Source organism: Python bivittatus, unplaced genomic scaffold (genome assembly GCF_059951505.1).
Source record: "Python bivittatus isolate LINGU-HERP-01145 unplaced genomic scaffold, Pbiv_v1 ctg000080_np1212, whole genome shotgun sequence".
In the NCBI taxonomy this organism is placed as follows: domain Eukaryota; kingdom Metazoa; phylum Chordata; class Lepidosauria; order Squamata; family Pythonidae; genus Python; species Python bivittatus.
This window is the reverse complement of record NW_028277035.1, coordinates 53,665,549-53,682,852: the sequence shown is the minus strand read 5'-3', so window position 1 is coordinate 53,682,852 and position 17,304 is coordinate 53,665,549. Positions and strand designations below refer to the sequence as shown.

General features: G+C 34.3%; 1 protein-coding gene across 1 annotated transcript in view; it reads right to left on the bottom strand.

Moving 5' to 3' along the window:
• The window catches only part of SLC6A11 (solute carrier family 6 member 11), a 122,171-nt gene extending 105,097 nt beyond the window's left edge, over nucleotides 1-17,074 (bottom strand). The window contains exons 1-4 of the mRNA XM_007430553.1: nucleotides 16,855-17,074; nucleotides 9,131-9,265; nucleotides 8,094-8,234; nucleotides 6,371-6,461 (exon numbers count right to left, since the gene is read on the bottom strand). Coding sequence (XP_007430615.1) covers nucleotides 6,371-6,461; nucleotides 8,094-8,234; nucleotides 9,131-9,265; nucleotides 16,855-17,074 — 587 coding nt within the window. The remainder of the gene's footprint in view (nucleotides 1-6,370; nucleotides 6,462-8,093; nucleotides 8,235-9,130; nucleotides 9,266-16,854) is intronic.
• Nucleotides 17,075-17,304: the final 230 nt, after the last annotated feature.

The following is a 17,304-nucleotide window of genomic DNA, read 5'->3' as shown; positions in this document are numbered from 1 at the left end:
ATAATAACTCCAAACCATCATTAAATGAACTGTTGTTAAGCAAGGACTACCTATACTTGTAAACAGTAATAAATGTTAATTATTTTATTTTATTTATTTATTATTAAACTTGTATGCCACCCATCTCCCCCAACGGGAGGATTATAACATTTTAGATTTTTAAAAGCCCATAATTTTTAACTTTTTAACATGCTATAGAGCATAATACTTCCATATTGTGATGGATGAGATATATGTATCACTAGGATTATAAAGCAGAAATAATACAAAAATGCAAATAGAAAAATATTTCAGAAATTCCTAAGAAAAAAAATGATTTCAGTATATGCCGTCCAGATTAAAATGCTTGCATTAAATGTCTTACGAACTATTTTTCCCTAATTATTTGGAAAGACAGTAAATGTTTGGAATGACATTTTTTTGTAAATGATCATTTTTAGAGTTAATTGTTGGAAGAGATGATAGAAGGTTCTATTTGAAATCTGCTCAATTAATGTCTTTATAAATCAAAATCCTGCACAATAATAAAAAGAAGATGGCTTAGCCCTGTTCAATCTTTTCGAATAAAATTAGGCAAAGCCCCAGAGAAAAAACTTGGGTATAACCAAATGAAAAAATATTTTCACACGCCCTTCTGTGAACTGAACACAGTCTAACAAGTCTGGCACATTACACTGTTCTTTGAACTGAACACAAGGAAAGACCTAGTCCAGAGGCGAAGTGAATGAGTGTGTGAGAGCTAAGTGTGACAAGATCAGGCCTAAACCTGTTAATGACTTTTTATAGGATTGTGGGATTAGTAACATTGTGTCTCCTGCAGTTATTTGCCCTCTGGATGGAGCAGGAAAAACACTTTTTGACTCCAAGAGTTTTTTCTTACTAGGCTTTAGTAAGCCTAGTTACAGAATACTACAGAATATACAGAATATAGGCTTATTCCTTTACAGAATATAGGAATCCTTTGCAGAATTACAGAATATAGGCTTATTCCTTTGACCAAAAAGAAAAATGAAGTTTTTTCTCACTAGGCTTTACTTGAAAACATAAAGAATATGCCACCTCCTCCAGGGAATGGCAGTCTTTTTTAAGTTGAGGTCTAGGTTGCTTCCTAACTAACAAAGGAATTACTGAGGCGGAAATAACTTCATCACCATGTCACCTTTGTTTATCCAAATTCTTTTCTAAGAAGCAGTAAGCTGTATTTCTAGATCATGGCAAAAGACTTAAAGCAGGGCCATTAAGAAGAAATTACATCAATGGATATCTTCAACTGCACCCTCTCACTTGATAGAAGACCCCCTTTCTTGCTATAAATGTTTACTTATTAAGCATATCTAAGCTATGACAATGCATAATTTTGATACCTGATAGTCTTACAAGCATGACTTAGAGGCATTTCAGTGTAGATGGTGAAGATTATACTTCAGTGATCTTATTCACTGTGTAATTAATGGAACTCTGTGCCCAGTTACGTACTCTCAAATTTTCACAAAACATTACCTGCTCATTTTTCTAGGAAGTCATGCTTCCCCCAGACATTCTCAGATCCCCAGAATTTCTTCCTGAAACCTGCCATAGCTGAGGAAGTAGATTGCTCATCAAGTAATACTGTTACATTCAAGAAAGCTTGGAATGCTAAAGAGCATCTTGAAATGGCTATTTAACATCTTTAGCTATTATAACATATGTAAATTGCTGACTGCATATGTACTTCCAATAGTCTACATCAGTGTTTCTCAACCTCAGCACAAAACACCTGCTGGCATCAAACTCGGTAACATTCAGAACCAAGTACTCTTCAAAACAAATTTTTGTTGGGATTGCCTTTCTAAAAACCACCAGGGAAAGTGCCATCCAAATAAGTAAAGCATTCCACAGAAATGGAGCACATACTGAGAAACCCTCCTTGCTATCCGTCCCTGGATCTCAGACAAGGTGACCCTCAACATACTGTATCTGGATGGAAAGCCCTCAATGGATGGGTTGGCTCTCCTTGAAACAAGCTATTCTGCAGAGACCTAGATGCCAACCACACAGAGCTTTATAATTCAGGACCAGCACTTTGAACTGTACCTGGAAACCTATTGGCAATCCATGCAGTAGTCACAGGACCAGTATTCACCTGCCAGAAGAAAGCCGTAACATAATTATAACAAAATGTAGCTTCTTTGAAATATATGAAAAAGGTAGGAAGTGTATGCTTTATGTTTTACATAAGCCAATCCTGCCTTAGGAGCTTATTGGTTCAATTTATGCTGGCTTTACACAATGTCAATCAGTTTTATTGATTAGTCTTGCAACCATATCAACCAGGAGGGTTTACACAATGTCATTTTACAGTATTTATTTCTGCCCATTATTTTTAACTGATCACAAGAGAACTGCTGCCCATGTGGGACAGAATTTACAGTCACATTATCTTTCCTGAATGAAACACACACAACTCCACACTTTCTGCGGGCACCATTTTTACAGAAATGTAGGACCTTACCAGAAATGAGGCTGGAGTTCTTATTAATTTTAAATTTTTTGCAGTTTCACTTACAACTAATGTTGACAATTATTAAAAAAAGAAATTTAGTAATTCTTTATAATAAAAGCATTACATGACATACAAAGTTAAAAGTCATAGTTATTTATCTATTGTTGTTCCTTCACAGTGTTTCAAGTTTAGAAAACCAGCATGACAATATCTGTGGATTAGCTCACTTGAAATGCAGACGCAGTCTTGATATAAGCAACTGTAAGTCTCCAGCGATATTTCAATTATAGTCCTATGATATCAGACATAAAGATTTTGGGGGGGTATCACCAGGTACCAAATTCACTCATTCTATTATAAAACTGTCTTCACATATTTAGATTAGTTCCAAAGTATGCCTCTTCAGCTAATTATGTCAAATATCAATATCACCTCTTCTGCCCATTTTAAATTTCTATTTCCCTTTTCTTTAACTTACTGAACCAGAGTTCAAATGAAAATTAGTTTTCAAAATCACTACTGCAAATGGTAATCCACACATCACAAACTGGTAAGATGTTAAGATAATGAAAAAGAAAATTCTATTCAGCTAAGAGGAGCTACTTAAATGAACTATTTTTATATTATTCAATTGAACTTCTAATTATTTTCATTTCTGCAAGCCATGGATTCTTCAAAGAATATGTTCTTCTAAGTATGAATATATTTCTGGAAGCAGCATAACATTCCATTAAAAAGGGCAATATTAAAGAATTATAGGTAGCTATGGCAGATTTTTAGCAGGAATTAATAGCTGCCTTTCTGACATTAAAGCTTCAGATTCCTCTTTAAGATGGAGAGGGGGTCATCTCGGTATACAGGTCTATATTCTACTGAACACTTCTTATCACATATGTGATACTATAACTCCTTTGCTTTGAAAATAATATTGATTATAGTATGTCTGATGGGAGAAGCAGGGGCATCCCAGACAAGCTGTTCAATATTTGCTGAAATTGAAGGTAGTCTTTCTCATTAATCATTTTTTAAAAGGCTCATTGCAGCTTATGCACATAAATCCTTGGTTTTGAGACACAGTTCTGGACCCACCAAATGTTTCGGTTATTTAGATTTCACAGGACAGTGATTTAGAGCAAATAAATTGTCCAGACAACAAGGAAATTAGCTTAGCATAATTACTGTCTTTTACTAGAATCATTGCTCAAATATTATGATAGGACTGAATAATTACAGTTCTTATTCCAGGAGGTGGAATCTCTAGAACACACGGCTAATAAAGACATTTGTGATCAAGTTGTAGCTATTCAGTTTCAATGTATTCAGTTTAATACATCTCAGAAGTAATAATTGCATTAATCCATTGGTAGTAAGCACAGCTGTGGTGGAAAAACTGCTAGGAAAATATTTAGCCATAGAAGGGAGGGAGGAATGGATTACTCTAAAATATGCCTACCACAAAAATTGCAGGTAAAAGCCCATAAACTGTGCAGTGTCATAGCTTGAAAGCAAGTAAGGCAGAAAGGCCCTATTCTATACATTGCATTGGACAAAAATGCAGCAAGGTGGTTTTCATGGCCAACTACAAACACTATGAAAGAATGCCTGATATAAAGCATACATGAACAAAATACTTGTGTTTTCTTCTTCTAACAGTATGGATGTGATGGTGAAAGATCACAGCATACTTTTATCAGCATTTGTTTAACCCACCATAGAAGGAACCCAGAAAAAATGTTAAATGATTAACATGAAATTAAGCAAAGCAAAGCTGAGGGCTTTAGTATAAGGATGTTCAGAATTAGCATACAACTTGAATTTAAACAAACTAAATGCAACAAATATCCTAAATTATCAAAAAGGCTTTGTTAAAGGTTTGTTGCATATAAGACTGTACTAATATTGCAGGGTTACAATTAAAAAGTGAAGCAATATCTCATAGGTAACAAAAAATTAGAAAAATGAGAGTCTCCAAAAGCACATCCCTTACTATTTCACAAAATTAGCACTGAATAGTATAAGACACATTGCAGTCTTGATGCTTCATGTGAAACTATTTGTGTGCATGTCAAAATTTCAACTTGTAGGGCTAGTCTATTTACATGCTGGGAGGTATGCATATTTTTAGTGATTCAGAACGAATGAGAACTCAGTGCAAAAAGGTAGAAAATACTTTTAAAATTAATACAATTATACAATTTATTTTCAAACAGACACTTAGGATATGTCAAGCAACGTCTTCTTTCTAGCTACTTTAAAATAAAATTAAAATAATGAACTAAAGCATTCTCCTACAGACCAGCAGCTCAAATTTCTCATTCGTTTCTACACTTCTACCTTCAAAACTAATATGGTATTTGTAAATGGAGTGCTTTGACACTTCCAAATACATTCTGCACTGAGATTCAAGAATTGGGTTCCATAACTAAGTGGTAGTATCTCAGATAACACTTGACCATGGTGTCAATAATGAATCACCAATTCTTAGATCCAATCAACCTAAAACTAGCTGTGTGTTTAAGTCCCATTTAAACTAATGAAACAAGTAAGTAGTGACTAATGTAAATCTTGCTTCCAATGAGACTGGCAGAACAGTCTAAATATGTTCGCTGAGAAGTCAGTCCTATGATAAACAAACTGGGATTGTGCAATCTTATAATTAAGCCACCAACACAGCAATCATTCCTGCAGCTGCAGGAATAAATGAGAGTGAGATAATTTTCTTATCACATGCCTACAGAGCCTGTGCCAGCAGAACAATGGCATCCTATGCTATTTTTACCTTTACATTTTCTTACTATCCATCTCTGCCACTTGATTCAGTAGGATGAAAAGAACAATACATACCAGCACACAGACAGCAGATGTGTAAGACTATGTAACCTACAGACTATGTAACCTGAAAATTCAAAAATCTCCCCTGGCATATTCATATTCCTCCAGTATCAGAGATGCCCTCCCCTGCGACTGAGAGAGGGGACAGATATTTCCAATATTCTGATGTCAGAGGGAAAGATGCAATACATCCTATGGCGCTTGGAAGGATGACCCAGGTGCCAAAGGATTTCAACCTAAAACAGATTTTAGTCTTTTTAAAATATAAAGCCATTGTGATTTGCTTCAAACACTTCTTCAAATGTTGGTATACTTATGTATCTCAGAATAACTAACAATTTCTTTGGTTATAAATTTTACCAGAACAAAAGCCATGATGATATAAAGAAATCCATATGCAAGCTTTCAGCTTATCCATATTCAGTCATTTAATTGAAAGAAACAATTAGCTATTATGGGTAAAGAGCTAATTGCTGTCCCATTAAAAATAACTATCTCCAAAAATATGAAATATATATACACGTATTCAATTGTTTTATTTCTTATCACTGAGGTTCTACTTGAACACAATTATGACATTTGCTTAGAAATACTATAAAAATAGTTTGCCTTTGCCTTCTCCCAGGACATATTTCAACATCTAGTGTAGCCTACATCACCAAATTCCTTGGTGCTCTCCCCACATACCTTCTGAACTCAAGACAAATCATCTGGGTGACAACTGGCTGGGATTAAATGTGTATCCGGTATTATTACCATGGAAATATATAGCGTGCTAAAATTGGAAACTGTTTTCACACAGAGTTTAAAAAGGAGACCATGAGATTTAGCATAATAATAGATAATAATATTAGGGGGAACTTAGTGACTTAGGAATACATGTACATATTCCCAAAGGAAAAATGTTTTGATGTCACCTTTGTGAATACATGAAAATAATCTTCACCTAAAATTCTCCCCAAAATGACAGAAACTGATATTTTCTCATTCTTATCTGTTCCAAATGTTTCCTTTCAATCCCTTAATTGATTAAAATAAAAGCATAATAATACTTACTCCCAAAATTCCATGACCGGAGAAGTAGCATTCTGCAAATATTGTTGAGTGCAATTGCTCATATTAAGTTTTTGAAATTCCACACAATGTTCTATAAAGAACAAAAACGTTATATAACATTTGTCTTAATCATTTTTTTAGATTATAGATGTAAAGGTTTCAAAAAAAGTTATTTCACATGCTTTAATAACTAATTCTCATTACTCTATTCTTTCCATATTTTCTCTTTGTCCAGTTGAAATACAAGACTCAACCCTTCTTAAGAACAGAAACAGACTTTAAGTTACAAGTGACAATTAGAGAGTTAAAATATGCCTTGTAATTCAAGTGGCTGATTACAATTCAATTCCCAATGCATATTACTGGCTCAGGAATTACCTTCTATAAGCAGCAACCTAAAAGCTTTAATCTGTTAAGTGGGAAAGTACCATAGTCATACTCGTAAAACTGGTATTCCAGAAATTGGGGAAGAAATCAAAGCTTTTCTTCATAGGTGAATTGATATGTGCGCTATCTGGACAATATTCAATATTAGCTAAGATTTCCAAAACAGATGCCAAAAATTATTGAAGTCCATGCAAAACTCTTACCCAAACATATAGATCTGATCAAAACTCCAAAGCTATTTAATAATACAAGAATGCTGATAGAAGATTTCAGTTCTTAATAAAATTAAATGGTTACAGAGGTGAGATGAGATGCATTTTAATTTCATGTTGTTTCTTTCAGATACTCTGATATTCCACTCAGATTTAATCATTTAAATTGTTTAAAGTAATATAATTAGTCAATATGATATAATTTAAAATAAACACCATTTTTAATTTTGTAAGATTCAAACCATGATGGAATTAGTACTTTAAATCTGAAAATAATAATAATTTTAAAAAAGACTATCTGAAATGAGATGTAAATGACAGGAGAATTCAAGTCTGGCCAAGGATTGTGTAAGGTTTCTTGCAGAAGCAAAGAGACATTGTAATATTTATTTATTTATTTAATATGCCGCCTGAGTCCCAGCAACTCTGGGCAGTCCCAGTGACCAACACACACACATATGCGCGCACACACACAAAGACAAAGCATCAGAGATCTCGCAAGATTCTACAGCAATAATATCTTATTAAGAATGAAGGTTGATTCTAGAAGTAAAAATGGCCTTGTCTTCTCTCCATGCTGCATACATGGTTTGTTTAGTGTAATGATCCAGATACTGTACTTATAAAATGAATACATGGACCACGTACAGCCAGTGAGAATTGTGTGGTGTACAAATTTAATATATTATTATTATTATTATTATTATTATTATTATTATTATTATTATTTGTAAGGGCTGCTTTATAGTTGATTTTTTTCAGAATTTAAGATATTCACAAGGAGTTAGAAAATGTGTTAAATGAATAAAATTCTGTGATGCTATGTATCAAAAATATAAATATTCCTTCCAATTTTCAAAAATCAGTGTTTAAATGGTAAAAAAAATGCAACATACTATTTCATCACAAATGAACATTAATAATGTCTACATTTTGTTTATATGCTATATGAAGATTTCATACACCAACAAATTGTTTGGTATGATTACCTATATCACTGTTTTTTCAGTGCTTTTATGGAAATATGGCCTGGAATTGCTGGGAATTGGGTGGCATATACATTTAATAAATTATAAATTATCATCATCATCATCATTTACACTATCGCTTTTCTGTGCTAATACCTGTGTTCCACTCATGACCACAGCTTGCCCAGGGAAGCTCCATTGTGAAGCAGTTAAACAGGTAAAAGATAGCCCATGCTAAAATGATGATATAGTAAACATTCAAATGTGCTTCAATAACCTGGGTGGCATATCCAATCCCTGAAAAATATGGAAAGATAACTTATTTAGCCATAAATGGAAGCAAAAGTATGAGTTAGAAAGCAAACATTCTCAATACGTACTTGATAGAGTCTAGTTTCTAATGCAGATTTTCCCTAGTTCCGAAAGTCTAACTGTACTGTGCACAGTAGAAGAATTGGCTGTCTAAGATGCAGAACTTAGCTGACCTTGAACAGCTAAGCAGGGATAAAACTAATTAGTATTTTGGATGGGGGACCATCAGGAAATCCCAAAGCTGCAAGCTAGACTGGGAAGAAAGGCAAGGGCTGAGAACAATAATGCCTCAGAATAAGGTTGCATTGGAGATTAGGCAGATTAAAGGAACCAGGAAAAGAGTTTTTAGGTCCTTTTTGTTTAGCACAGTGGGCACATTCCAAATTAACAATACAGAAACTAAATCTTTAAATGATCATTTTCTCCAAGTCCTTTTAAGATTTGGCATATGATTTTAAACTAACATTCACTTGTAAGGTAGGCAACTATTTCAACCTTCCATACTACAAATAGGTTGGAAAAGTGAGACAATGATTTTCTCAAGAAGCAAGTTCCTGGTCAAAATGGGATCTCCACATTTGTACCACAGGATTCTATGCTGCATTTTTTATTACTCGGATGATGCTATAAGTAAATTCAAAGACTATTCATGAGATCATCATGCATTCAAAGGCAACTAGGCTACTGCTATGGATTTTGTTGTAATTATTGGCAACAATACTAGAAGTGTTCTTTACATTTTGAATGCTGAAAATTCAGTCTACCTGTAAAATACTTTCAATAGTCATAAAAGTGCTTCTCTGTATAAATAATGTATGCACATACACGGCCACAAAAATACCTGTATACATATACCAAGGAAAAATGAATATGATGTATACCTTCAAACAACGGACAAACTTTTCTCCAGCAGGTAATTCCTCCTTCACTGGTAAACTGTCCCAAAGCAGTTTCCAGGAAAAACACTGGTATTCCACAGCAAATAAAGAAAACGACATAGGGTATAAGGAAGGCACCTAAAGCAAACATTGAATAGATATTATTAATTACACCTAATGCCTTATGAAGATAAAATTCAACATTTAATTTTATGTATCCAATTATGCAAGACTACTATGCATAATGCATACAAGATCTGGCTTTGAGTTCAGAATTAAATACTTTAATTTATTTAAATTTTAAATAAAATCCTACTTTACTTTTTTATTATACATTACTATTTACTTATATCTACACATGGGTGATCTTTATCTTTAGGTGGGTACCAGACTGAAAATATTTTTCAAATGTAATGATGTTAATTTTGTATACATAAATATTACAAGTTTTCATGCTGGAAAGATATTTCCAAAATGTCAACACAGGATGCCAGAGAATATGTGCTCAACAGACATGATTTCAGATCAGAAAATTAGGTCAATCAGCAAGGTATTAATAATTAAATCCATATATATGATGAACTGACTAAGCTTCTTCAGGTGTAGAAGATTTTTCAATAGCATGCCTTAATGAAGATACAATACTGTATATCCATTAGAAAACATCTTGACCAGGAAATAAATAACACTAATTTTAATCTCTACCAGCAAATCCTATTTAAATCTACTCAGAAATAAATCTGAGTTCTGTGCACCTTATTCCCATACAGAATTGAAACTAATACATCTCACTGTAAATAGACATTACATTCCTGTTTTAAATATGAGTTAACACTGGAGTGACGCATGCATTATGTATGCTATTAGAATGAACTTAAAATGACCTCTTTGTAGTGAGTTTATTGAGCATCTATTGCAATGCATTCAACCTACTTTCATTAGGAACTAGAATGTAGAAAGCAGGTGTAACACTTATAACGTGATAGGTGTGGTCCATAACTGATTTCTGCTCATTAGAAGCAATCATCATAGAAAGAATATTTATATTAATAGAAGAGAATATGTGTAGCTCAGGGTTGAACTATGGAGTCCTTGGGGTTCTCTGAGCTTGGTTGTTTGCTTGCAAACGTTTCATTACCCAGCTAGACTCCACAGTGTTTATATTTCATGGCAAATGAAATTTTACTTCACTGGAACTCAATGCAATGGACATCATGCACAGTAGACCACTTTTCCGCTGTGATTTCTATCATTACTCAAATGACATAAATTGTCAAAAACAATGCATCAATGTGTGATTATGGCATCTTGTGAAGGATATAAGTCACAGCTTATTCTTAGGATTTCCTCAATAATGGACACACCTTTTGCCTGTTAGTCCATTAAAATAAGGTTTCACTGTATTTTCTTAAGTACTTACAAAACCTTACACTAAAAATCAGTGAAATTACTTGAAAATGGAACATTCTGCATAGAAAACTAAATAAATATATAGTTAACCCTAAAATAAGTTATGCATATTAAATAATTTTTCTATATTTTTCCAATTACAATACAGTTCATAGCATAACTATGCTGCTTTCAAAACTAATAAGTAAATATGCTTAGATACTCTTGTATCTATGGCATGCCACAATGCATACATTATATTGAAAACTTTAAAATATGTGCCAAACAAGATTATCATTATTCTGCAAATTCTACAACGTAAGTGTAATTTTTGAAAATATGTTTCATTATAATGTAAAAAGTTTCATAGGTATGAGTGATTTTAGTATTAGTATAGTAATTGTTCAATTTTTAAGTAGATTAGTAGAAAAGTATTCAGCAGTTTATCTCTCAGAAACTGATTTGATTCCATAACTGATGTCAGCTTCATAGATTTATATCTATGCGAATTCTATTAATAAGTTACCATAGATAATTATATTTAAGATATTTGTTTAGAACAATACAGAACTTTTGGATCAACTGGACAATCTTAATTATCCAGTAAAAGCATTTTTATACATATTTTTTACAAATTCCTTTCATTTTTAGTTTTTGTTTTAGAGAAACTCACATTGAATATATCCTAATACATGCTATTCCAAGCTTTCTCAATATATTCATTTGTTTATTTATTCATTGTTTGGTTTCCTAAGGCTGCTCAATTCATCACTGATTCTGGGTGATGTACAAATTTAAAAATAACATCTTGATACAATACAGTGCAAAAACAAAGATTTAAAAAAAAAAAAAGGCCATTACAGGCAGAGCAGGCATACACTGTAAGTATCCAAAAGCAATCCCATAGTTGATACAGACCCCACCCTTGTCCAAGGCCTGGGGAGACAACCAGGCTTGCTTGAACAAAAGCAGGGTCAGGGCTGTTTGAACCTCCAGAGGCAGGTGCTGCTACAGATAAGTACACTTCCTGGGTCCATAAGGAGGCATAATAGGGGAGACCTGGAATACACCAATTGTGTCCGATCTTACAGGACAGGCAGAAACAACGGGAGGAAAATGGCCCTCAAATATGGGAATGACCTTGGGGGATAGGAGGAAGAGTGGCAGACTGGACAACCAGCGTGTAAAAGACATCTCGGTCCACAGAAGGAGAGGAGGGGGTGTGAGAAATGTATCAGAAGGGACCTTCCCTAGTTTTCTGGAGAGTAAAAGGAAAGGAGGGGAGAAATACTTTCAGTCTGCAAGATTTGTTGATGTAACCTTACAATAAAGATAGAACTAGTAGTCCTGGTTGTACTTCTTGTCTGGACTACCTCGTAGGGCAAACACTAATCCTATTCTAGATTACAAATCCTATTCAATCCTATTGTAAAATATATTAAACGCTGAAAGCAAAAAAAGATAAATACGAGGTTTCTTGAAATACTGGAAAGGAGTTAACCCACAAAACACAGGTGGAGGCTGTGGCCAAGAGGACTTTTATGTAGTTACATCTTGTGTGCCAGTTGCAACCATTTCAATGACAGTCACTTACATCCTTGTCAATTCATGACTGGATTATTGGAACTCACTCTTTGTGAAGCTGCCAATGAAGACCATTCAGAAGCTGCAGCTGGTTCAGCATATAGCAGTCTATGTAGCTATGGTACTCCTAAGTCTTCCCATGTGAAACCTATGCTGTGGGAACGGCATTGTTTGCTGGATAGCTTCAGGATACAATTTAAGGTGTTGGATGTCACCTTTAAAGTCCTAAATGGTTAGAGTTTCAGTATCTTAGAGATTACCTACTCTGGGTAAAACCTGCCCATCCAGTCTGAACAGGGAGAAATGGCATGTTTAAGAGTTGCTCTGCAGAATGTCATTTTGAGGGATTTTATGGTTGAATCTTCTCAGTGATGAACTCCCTCCTCTGGAATAACCTTTCCTCAGTTTTAATGACTGCCCTTTCCATGCTACATTTCTGAACAGCCTTGAAGATCTGGCTCTTCTTAGATGGGATGGATTGTTGCAGTACCTCTGAAGTCTGGGTGCATTTTTTGTGATGTAGTAGGAGCAGTACTGTATGTTGTTTCCTTGTCATGTTTTTTTTTAACCTTTTTACTGTAAGCAGGTTGGAAATGTTTACTTTTCTGATTGGAACAGGCAGAAATCTGAGCAAATTAAATCAGTCAATCAATAAAACTATTTTTTTTTTCAACCTGGCATCCTGCCAGGTGTGGTGCTGTCTGAGAATTATAGCTGTCATAGACATTTGACAGGAGTTAAGTTGGGGAACTCTGATACAGAATAGAAAACAAATGGGATATGGGAGGTTTAGAAATCGGATTGAGATATCTCCCAAATATGTTAATCAGATTAAATTTGACTGTATAGATTCATGTGAGCACTCATTCTACTGCTCGCACCGACAGTCTGTTGTACCAATATACAACAGTCTATTTTTTTGGTACCCAAACTGGACTTCCTATCAAAAGGAATGTTTCACATTTCATTAAGTACTTGTATATTTCTTCATGATTCATCATGTTCAAAAAAGATGCTACAATATACATGGGAACAAGCCAAAATAAATTATACTCTTCATTCTAGCACTAAACCTATATAAGGATAAAATGCAAATGCAGCCTGTACATCAGTGTAGACATTTGGTTCACTGGAGTTTCCTGAATAAAATCTTCCAAGTGAGCTCTTTCTGATTTAAAGAACAGCAAAGACATGAGTAATACACTGCCACCCTGAACAAAACAATATAATTCTAATAAAATGCAATTCTGAATATATTTAACTGAGTAGGGCACAAAGTTTAAAAAGTAAGACAGAACGTATTTGCTTTAATTGTACATTTGTATTTATTTCACTGATACATCTAAACTGGAAAATATTGGAAATATGGTTGGTCAACTGATGTAAAATAGATACTAAGTCCTGTAATATAAAAATGACTTGCCCAGGTTCTCCATCATAAAATAACAGCATGAAGAACAGACTAGCAGTCATCAATAAGAACAATTAAACAGAAGGTCTCACTTCATCTTGATTTTCTGCCACTATGAAGCAACAGAAGGCAATATAGAAAAGCAAACACACCTACACACCATGCTTTTAAAAAAAAGTAGCGAAAGAAATAGGCCAAATTAATTTTGATGCTTCTCATTGCAGAAACAACATAAATCACAGGACAACATTATCAGCAGAAAAACAAAAGTAAAGAAGAAGCACCTGAACAAATTGTTTTAACCCCATGAACTCTGGAAGTATGAGGGTTTAAGCACAATTAAGATTATTCCCCTCTATTTCTATAACAACCATTCTAGATCTAGGGATTCTCCAGATATGTTAGACCTCAACTCCCAGAATTCCCAGTTAGGATGGCCTTTGCCTAAATTGGAGAAGGCTAAAATATGTCTTATCACAACCACTTCATCATAACATGGAAAGATGTTCTCTAAAAAACAGTCAAACATTCTTGTTAAACTCATGGAATGAGCTGCAGGATAATGCCTTAAAGCTCAATTCTATACTTAAGAGAAAGGGAGGAAATGAAATGTCCAAGTGAAAATATTTTATTATGCAACAGACTGGCATTTTCAGATAAAATCCTTTATCAAAACTATAACTACAAAGCAAAATCATGTGGAATAAATTTGCCAGAAAAGTATATAAAACCACTTAGAAAACATGAAATAAAAATTATATTATTTCTTATGTAACATTTAACCAGCAAACATGTTAAAAAGATACTCCTAATATTTATGTTGTCTTGAAACCACTAAAACTTTGATAACTTACAAAATAAAGAATTTTTACTGGCACTTGGGATACTTCTTTCTTTCCTTGCAATTTGGTTTTCAGTGTCTGCCATCCTCTTTTTTGCAAACTTGATACTAAATATCCACAGCATAATATTTCTTTTCAGTGACCATATTCTCAGTGTAATGATGTGATTTATTCATTATTGACAGATTTGCCATGCAGGTGATAGCATTTAGATTATATATTGCATTATATTTTATCTTGGCTCACAATACCATATACCAAATAATATTACAGTTTGTAAGCTTACATCCTTTCCTTGGTTATAACCCACTTTAATGTCTTTTCTCTGATCTCCTATAAATAGTGCCATGTCATGACCACATACTTAATTTATCATGCTTGCCAAAATTCAAAGAGTCAGTAATGCATACTAATAAAGCATCTGACTTGCTTTCAAGCAACAATGTCCATATGACAAAATAAAACAAAAGCATGACTTGTAAATACAAGTAGTTCCCAGGTTAAGAACACCCAGTTTACAGATGACCCATAGTTAAGAATGGAGCCTACTGTAACAAAATTTGAGTTAAATACACAACGATTCAAGTTAAATACACAATGGTTCAAGTTAATTACACAACACTATTTATATAGTATTATACTGTTCCGGCTTACATCCAAATTCGACTTAAGGACAGACCTCGGGAATGGAACTCGTTCTTAAACTGGGGACTACCTGTATTTATTTTCCAAGAAAATGATAACTCCCAAGAGACTCTGAGAAGTATCCTGACCTCTGTCTTCAATAAGCAAAGCAAGACCAGACTATTCAGCTTACTCTGAATGTCAATGTATCCAAAACATTTTTTTTCTGTAAACAGTATGGCCACAAATTATAGACAATTAATTCTGTATGGAACTGTACTTGATGCTTATAGCTCTGAGTACTATCATAGCTAATAATCCAGAAAAGATTTAAGTACCTACATTTAAAGAAGACTGATTGTGAAGGAAAACTAAGAAAATTGAAGCTACCTACAGCAGCCCTTGGTAAAGAAAATCATACAGTTTGCAAAGTGAAGCGTACACCACAGATTTGAGTCCTTTTTTAAACTTTTCAGAACACTTTGAATACAACCCACTTTGCTTTGGGTCCAAAACCAATCTAAGCTTTCATAAATATCTTCATTAATTTGCATGGGAAAATGAATCATTTACTCTCAACTGGATGGAATTGGCAGATCTTGTTTTGAATCTAAAGGGACACCCATTTCAGACAGACAGGTTTTGTGCAAGAGAAGTGTTTGAAGTCTGTGAGTTGGTATAAAATGGCTTATTGCTTTAGGCGGTCCTATGAAAGCAACCTGTAAAATGTTAAAGGGAGAGAGGCAGAGATAGGGATTTATTCTAAAGAAAGAAACAATTTGAGGCTTTTCATTTTCTGCTTCGGTGACATCAACTGATAGGTTTAATCTCCATCCCTCCTAAAAGCATTGTAACTAAAGAGGAAACCAATGCTAAAGTTTTCACCTGATTGGAAGATAGAGGTGTCAATCACAAACAAGTCACACCTTTTTCTCTGTTCTTCCCCCTTGCCAGACATTTTATTTTTTTTAAATGCTTGAAAGAAAATGTATTTGTTTGAGATGTCTGTGTCCTGAAACTCTGAAATGGCTTCAGGAGTAACTCTGTGCTCTGTGGAAGCCTGTCTTTGCTTAGGACAAAACCTAGTTGTCCTAAAGACACTTTCCATTCTAAATTTGGGATTTACTGAAAGCAGACAAGATAAGAATAAAACTTGCTATCCAAAACAGATTTTCTACAGAGACCTATTAGGTGTTTAGTTCTAAAGGAAACACTTAAGATTGCACTGTGAGTATAACATCAAACAACTCTGTATTTCCCTGTAACTATTTACAGAAATAAATTTTCAAGTGAAAATATAAATGCTAATTTTACCTAAAGTTACATATTTTAAAAATCCAAGTTTGTTGTGAAAAATTCTAAAGTTAAGATTTTATTCCATCAGATATATTCCTGACATGTTTATGTAAATATATATATCATAGAAACATGATTGACACATATACACCCTTCATTTTTTATATACCATCCTTGTTCACCATGCTTACTCTTTTGCTAGAACAAATTCTTTTCTAAATTTTGTCTCCAACAAGAGGAAAATATTTTACTTAAAAATTAATAATCTTTCTGAGTATTAAAGGGATAATAACCTGCTTTCAAAGGATCACAAAAACGTATTTGGTGTGACATCCAACTATACTAAGCCAATCTATCTATACTTTTATCAACCTGCCTTTTTTTTTTTTTTTTTTGGTTAGTATATCTAACTCTCTTAAATTCCATTCCACAGCTTGGCAGTTTGCAGAATAAGCCTTCTGTTGCCTAAATGCTAGCCTACCAAGATAAGCCCCTTTTCCCTCACATTAAGCAAATTGCAATATTTTGGCAGGTGGGCAAAACACGTGCAAGCTATGCATTTACACAGGATGCCATCTTACCTCCTCCATTCTTGTAGCAGAGATATGGGAATCGCCACACATTCCCCAACCCAATAATTTCCCCTGCCACAGATAGCACAAATTCGACTTTATTGTTCCAATGGCCTCTTTCGTGCACCTTCTTATCGTTGCTGTGGACCAAATTGGTGCTGGAGGCTTCAGGATCCAGAGCATCTTCTGGTTTGCCATTAATTATAGGAATAGCCTTTTCAGCTGTCATGACTCTCTCCAGCCTGGAGAAGAATATAAAGAAAGGAGGGACAGGGAGTGAAGAAGATATGGATGTTTCTATACAGCTTTCCACTTTGACCACAAACTGTCTGCTTTGCATCTTCACAAAAAGACCAAAAGTGCAGGAGATGCTGTTGCCAACTTCGCACGATTAGACACCTGCTGATGGGGTTGGGGCGACTGAGTTGTGAGAAGTGGAGACCGAAGGGAAGCGGGAAA